We start from the raw sequence: 6,997 nt of genomic DNA, 5'->3' as shown, positions 1-6,997 counted from the left end.
AAACATCAATATAAACTAAAAGAGATAACGTAGTGGCCATTATAACTACTAGCAAACCCCAAATCCACAAACACAAAAGCCCTACCCAACAACACTATCAGCATCAGTAAAAACAAGCATACATCATCAGAAATCCTATCCTATATAATAATGTCCATGTTGTCCCTGCGTCCAGATGTCCCGTGTGTCCCTGGGTCACTGCGCATGTGCCCCAGGGATACAGGGATTGGACAGCAGAGACTGCGCGCGCGCACTCTCCCCCCACTCTGCCTCCTCCAACCGCCGCTCCCGCCGGAGCGGCGGTTGGAGGAGGCGGGGGGGGGGGAAGAGTGCGCGCGTCCTTCCTGTCGGCGGCTGGGGGAGAGGAAGGAAGGAGGAGAAAGCGCCGCTTTCTCCTCCTCCGTTCCTGTCCCCCTGCCGCCGACAGCAAGGACGGGTCCCAGGGTTCGGAGAAGCGCTGCGCAAGCGCTTCTCCGAACCCTGGGATGTCTGCTTCCTGTCGGCGGCTGCGGGAGAGGAACGGAGAAGGAGAAAGCAGCGCTTTCTCCTCCTCCGTTCCTGTCCCCCTGCCGCCGACAGCAAGGACGGGTCCCAGGGTTCGGAGAAGCGCTGCGCAAGCGCTTCTCCGAACCCTGGGATATCTGCTTCCTGTCGGCGGCTGCGGGAGAGGAACGGAGAAGGAAAAAGCAGCGCTTTCTCCTCCTCCGTTCCTGTCCCCCTGCCGCCGACAGCAAGGACAGGTCCCAGGGTTCGGAGAAGCGCTGCGCAAGCGCTTCTCCGAACCCCAGGATTCTAGCGCCCGTTATTGAACGGGCTGAAAACCACTAGTAAATAATAAATAGATAAGATATATTATTCAAATGACAGTATAAACTAAAAGAGATAATATGTAGTGGTCATGATAACTACTAGCAGACAGGAAAGGACAACTCCTGTGTCCCCACATTTTATCTGTCTCCAGTGATGGGAATTCTTTAGCAGATCTCAACACTTTCAGCTCCTGGGCAGGAATATTATAGGTAATCCCAAGCATTTCTGGTTATATCTGGGGAAAGTGTCACAAAAGTGTTTAAGGCTCAAGAGCTTCCTCAGTGCTGTTTGGATCTCTTTATTTCTCATGCTATAGATGAAGGGATTCATCATAGGAGGAAGTAAAGTATACATCACAGCAAAGACTAGATCCAGGCCAGATGGGCTATTACTAGGTGGTCTGATGTAGGCAAATAGCCCAGTGGAAACAAGTACAGAGACAACGAGGAGGTGGGGCAGGCAAGTGGAGAGGGCTTTATGCCGTCCCTGTTCAGAAGGCATTTTGAGGACTGCCGTCAAGATCCATGCATAAGTTACAATGATGAAGACAAAACATCCAAAAACAGAAATACAGCTAAATACAAGAAATCCAACTTCAACTAGGTATAAGTCAGAGCAAGACAATTTTAGTAGTTTTGGGATTTCACAGAAGAATTGATCAACATGATTGGAACAGAAGGAAATTGAAAATGTGCCTGCAGTGTGTAGCACAGCATAGAGAATACTGGTGATCCATGCTGTGGTTATCATCTGAATGCAGGCCCCTTTGTTCATAATTACTTCATATTGCAGTGGATTGCAAATGGCAACATACCTGTCATGTGCCATTATGGTTAACAGGATTATGTCAGAGCATTCAAAGCAGAAAAAGAAGAAAACTTGAGGGACACATTCAGCATATTGAATGTGACTGTTGTTCATGAGTGAGTTAACCATGGATTTGGGTAGAGTGACAGAAATTGAGCCAATATCAGAAACAGCCAAGTTCATGAGGAAGAAGTACATTGGTGTATGCAGGTGATGGTCAAGGGCTATTACAAAGATGATCAAAAGATTCCCAATTACCGTTATCAAGTATAGTCCCAGGAACACAAAGAAGTGTAGTATCTGTAGTTCTCGGATCTGAGAAAATTCTAGAAGTAGAAATCCAGATGTGGATGTCAGATTATGCATTTTGTATGTCACACAAGATTGTGTGCTACCTGTGAGGGAGAGATAATCCCATCAAATATCAGAACTGATTCTCCATTTCATTTAATTGTTGCATGCAGAGAATTTAAATCCATATTTATTAATGTTATGGGCAGTGCTGCAATCCACTATACGTTTGCTTCACATAGGGAGGAGTGTGATAACCCTGTTGCCCCTGCAACATTTTTCTCATAGTACAATAAAGCGGATGTCATAAATGCATCCTGAATGGATGAGAAGTTTTGGGGCACAGGAGAAAATTCTGTAAAACTACTTTAGTCGTGAGAAGAATATGTATATCTCTCAGAAATTCCAGCTGCTTAACAATGCAACAGTCTTATTACTGATCAAGGTTCAATTTTGAACTCACAAAACACCTGCAGTGGCTTACAAATTAGCTTCTTGGCACAATTTAACTACTCATATTTAGAATGCTAAGTGAATTGGTCTCCTAATATCTGAGATTGTCTCCTTCTCTGCAGACTGTGCCTTGTGTTCAGATTGGCAAAAGGGCCCCTTGGTAGTTCCAGCACGCTCCAAAGTTCAAGGACTGGACTCAGAGAGAGTATTTATGGTCCTTAATATGGTTACACTTGAAAAAAGAAACTGCAAAGGGAGATTGCACCATGAAACTACTAAATTGCAATACATCAAAAGGTTGAGTGTTATCACATCTGTATTGAACAGTTACAATTGATTTTTAATAACAAAACGTACATTTTAGTAATGTAGGCTGCAATCCTGTGAACAGTTAGCTGGGAGTAAGTGGCGCTGTGGGTTAAACCACAGAGCCTAGGGCTTGCCGTTCAGAAGGTTGACAGTCCGAATCCCCGCGAAAGGGTGAGCTCCCGTTGTTTGGTCCCAGCTCCTGCCAACCTAGCAGTTCAAAAGCACAAAGTGCAAATACAGTAGATAAATAGGGGAAGGTAAACGGTGTTTCCGTGCGCTGCTCTGGTTCGCCAGAAACGGCTTTGTCATGCTGGCCACATGTCCTGGAAGCTTCCTCAACCAATAAAGCGAGATGAGTGTCACAACCCCAGAGTTGGTCACGACTGGACCTAATGGTCAGGGGTCCCTTTACCTTTAAGTCCCACTAAATTTAATGAGACATACTCTGAGCATAGAATTTTACTATTAAACGATTGAAAATGGATGTACTCACTTACATTATTGAAGTAACCACCACCGGTTCCAGGCAGAAATCTCCTATCAGCTCAAATGCAGCAGTTTTCAAAGCAGAGGTTCCAGTTGTTTGGGAGGAAGACTTTGAAGTATTATGTTGCATGTATATGTAGAGTGAAATTTATCATCTCAACAATGTTTGCAATAGGCAGACAAAGCATGGCATAGTTCACCCATTTCTTTGAACTTTCTTCATTATTTCTTTGAAACTTAGCCCTCTGTGTGTATCAACCAACACTGAGGTTGTTCTGCCCAGTGCTTCTGCGAAGCAATTTATTCTTCTGTGTTTTTTTATTTATTTCCTGGAGACATGCTCCCAAGAGCCCAGTGCATCTGATTAGAAAAGTGTGTTGAATTTTTTTCCCTTTGCCTTTTCTTTGCTGGTTTCCACACTAACCTAAATAGATGATTGGCACCAAAAAGGCAATAGAAATGTAAATGTCTGTAATTTATTCTATTTTGTTCCCTTGATGATCTGGTTTTGGCTTAACGTGCAAGTACTATACTGTACCTGCAAAGCGTTGTTCTATATTGCCTTTTACATCTGTTCCCTCTAGAGAAAATAGAACATTGTTGAGAGGCTGGCTCAACAAAGCATTTACAGATGCAGCTATTTGTTGTAAATAATGTTTCTATGTACAAAGGGTTGTAATTTCCTGAATGTTAATCTGTTTGACAGAACTGTTGTGGAGCTGAGCCAGCATCAAGACCAAGCTTCAGAACCTCAGGATGACAGTGCTATTTATTTACTTATTTACTTATTTATTTATTTATTTATTTCAATAACAACAACATTTTTTTATTTGTACCCCGCCTATCCGGCTGGGTATCCGGTCGGCAGGGGCCAGGGGGCGCCAGGATCAGCCCGAAATCGGGCTGCTCCGACTCCCTTCTCCCCCTCCGCGATCGGCAGGGGCCAGGGGGAGCCAGGATCAGCCCGAAATCGGGCTGCTCCGATCCCGTCCTCCCCCTCTGCAATCGCCGGGGCAGGTGGAGGGAAAGCCCCAGAGCCGCGCAAAGCGGTTGCCTGGCTTTTCCTCCGCCCGCCCCACAGCCAGCCAGGGAGAAGGGAGACGGCACCGGGCGGGCAGCGGGGCAGGCTGGCCAGCGGCCCTGCTTCTAGGGGGGGCAATTGCCCCCTCCTGCCCCCCCTGCCCACGCCCATGCCATCACCCCCACCCTCTGAATATACATAAGGGTCTGGCGGATTCTGTTTCAGTGTAAATGACGAAGTGTGCATGCACACGAAAGCTCATACCATAATAAAAACTTAGTTGGTCTTTAAGGTCTTTAAGGTACTACTGAAGGAATTTTTAAAGTATAGGTTATGTTATTCCCAGAAACCCTAAAATAAATCTCCTTTTTCATACTTGAGACATGTAAAAAGGATACTTTGCAAGCTGACTAGGGTCATTACCTTAACAAAGATACTTGAGACATGTAAAAAGGATACTTTGCAAGCTAACGAGGGCCATTACCTTAACAATATCCGATCCGCCCTCACCCCTCCCCTCAGGTGGGCGAGGTTTGTGACACCGCGTGGGGCTTACCTGGCTGGTGACACCCACCTGGGGGGATTGGCCTATGACCTGCCACCCGGCCAGCCAGGACAAAGGACACCTGGCCGGAGGGGGCGGAGTAAGGCCAAAGAAAAGAGGCAGGGGGCACCTTGGAGAAGCCTCTTTGTCCTTTCTTCCTGCTCGAGTCACCCACCCGCCCTCCCTCATTTAACTTGCTTAATTTGAAACTTCTTTCCTAGGTCTGCGATCACCAGGTTAACAGTGTTTCCTTTAACTTTCTTTTTTCCAAAAATTCCTTCCTAGGCAGCGATCATCAGGTTAACGGTGTTTTCTTTACAGCATAACGTTTTTGTGTTACAGGTTAGCGGGCGCTGCTGCGGCATAGTTGGTTGCTGTATTCAGAACCGGGAAGGAATTTTCCCTGCATTGGCAGGTTTCGCCTTCCCCGCACCGATTCGTCACAACTTTGGCGGTTTTTGGCCTTGGCAAGGTTTCATTTTGTCTATCTCCAAGCGGCGGCGTTGCAGGGGCCCATCTAAAAAAGGGCAAAATCGGGAGTCCCTGGCCCTGGAGCAGCGGCTTGTAGGTCAAACTCCCGGACGGGGTTAGAGGAGGGCATGCTGTGTAAGTTTGCACTTTACAGTCCCCTCTTTCTGGCCTCGTCAACCTGCATATCCTCAACCAGAGGGGCTGAGAGGGTTACCTGCCAAGGCCTGGGCCAAGTTTCCCACTTCTCGAATTCAATAAAGTTGTGGCCAATTTTAATCCATACTCTTGACTCTTGACTCTTTATTGGGGAAGAGGGTAGGCACCACAGACAGGACTAGCGCGTGTGTACGCAAAGAGACTGGTCTGATCAATTCAGCAGTTCTTACTGCTACAAATGCCAATCTTAGATATTCATGTGTTATAACATTGGCAGTAACCATGAATCTGAAAACATTTCTATCGATATTAGATCTCAAAAAGGAACAAAATAAAAAAAAATCCTTCAGTAGGGGCTTAAAGACCAACTAAGTTTTTATTTTGGTATGAGCTTTCGTGTGCATGCACACTTCCAAATGAGGGTCTTACTTATCTATAATAAATGTTCATAAATGTACCAAACAAACACATACAGGAAAACAGTCCCGAAACCATTTTTCTCTCTCCCAGGCTGACTGGGCCTTTCTCTGAAAGGAGGGAGAAAATGGAAAAACCTCTCCATTGTCTCTGTGCTCTCCTGCCTTAAGGGCACATTTAAGATAAATAGGGACCGCTCCGGCGGGAAGGTAAACGGTGTTTCCGTGTGCTGCTCTGGTTCGCCAGAAGCAGCTTTGTCATGCTGGCCACATGACCTGGAAGCTGTCTGCGGACAAATGCCGGCTCCCTCGGCCTATAGAGCGAGATGAGCACCGCAACCCCAGAGTCGGACACAACTGGACCTGATGGTCAGGGGGCCCTTTACCTTTAAGGGCAGGCATGCTTTTGTTCTGGGTCCTTCTTTTTCTCTCCTGTGTTGAGAGAGAGCACCCTGTTGTTTAGTCTTTTAGTCGTGCCTGACTCTTTGTAACCCCATGGACCAGAGCAAGTCAGGCACTCCTGTCTTCCACTGCCTCCTGCAGTTTGGTCAAACTCATGTTGGTAGCTTCGAGAACAAATTGCATCTCCTGTTGATAATACACCATGCTTTTTTTCTCGGGGTACTCAAGGAAATGCAGTCCTGACCCCCCCCCCCATGTTTAAAGTGTGGCACTTACTGTATCAACTTCAGGGTGTGTACCAGTACCATTTTTTCTTTAAAAAAGCACCGATAATATGCATGTGGAAAAGTAAATACTTTCTTATTCCCAGCCCCTTTCTTCTCATCATCCCCTTCCCCATTCTCTTGTCTCTTTGACCACTCATCTTCCAAACAGAATTTCTCCATCTTTTACTTTCCCCTCAGATGCTCAGGACAGACTGAAGAAACATAATGAACATAATGAGGTAGCTGAGATATATATGGAGAGAGGGAAGAAGAAAAAAACTAGAATAGAATAGAAAGCCCAACTTGCTTGAAACCAAATGTGCTCACTTGCTGTGTTTGTGAGACTCTTTGATGACATGCTTTTAGAGTAGCAAACTTTCCTGGAATGAGTAATTAAAATAAATTAAAATGTTTTCTAACTATGCAAAAGACCCCATTTGCACATGTAACAGTGTGGGGGTCTTTGAAGACAAGGTTGTGTCTCAGCAGCACTTCCTGGAATGGCCCTGTCACATCACCATTTCAGGAAAGCGTGCCAGGCTAGAAGCCAGCTCTGAAATAGCCC

At 46.0% G+C, this 6,997-nt stretch overlaps 1 protein-coding gene across 1 annotated transcript; it reads right to left on the bottom strand.

The window, feature by feature from the left end:
- Positions 1–993: 993 nt before the first annotated feature.
- Positions 994–1,983, bottom strand: LOC118079099 (olfactory receptor 14A16-like). Its single transcript, XM_035103135.3, has one exon. The coding sequence runs from the start codon at positions 1,981–1,983 to the stop codon at positions 994–996; it is 990 nt and encodes a 329-aa protein (XP_034959026.3).
- Between the last annotated feature and the right edge of the window lie 5,014 nt (positions 1,984–6,997).

Source organism: Zootoca vivipara, chromosome 12, assembly GCF_965207765.1.
Source record: "Zootoca vivipara chromosome 12, rZooViv2.hap1.1, whole genome shotgun sequence".
In the NCBI taxonomy this organism is placed as follows: domain Eukaryota; kingdom Metazoa; phylum Chordata; class Lepidosauria; order Squamata; family Lacertidae; genus Zootoca; species Zootoca vivipara.
This window is presented reverse-complemented; position numbering and strand designations above follow the sequence as displayed.

Excerpts from the sequence above, each read along its gene's own strand:
- LOC118079099 (XM_035103135.3), bottom strand. The coding sequence starts at position 1,983 with ATGCATAATCTGACATCCACATCTGGATTTCTACTTCTAGAATTTTCT.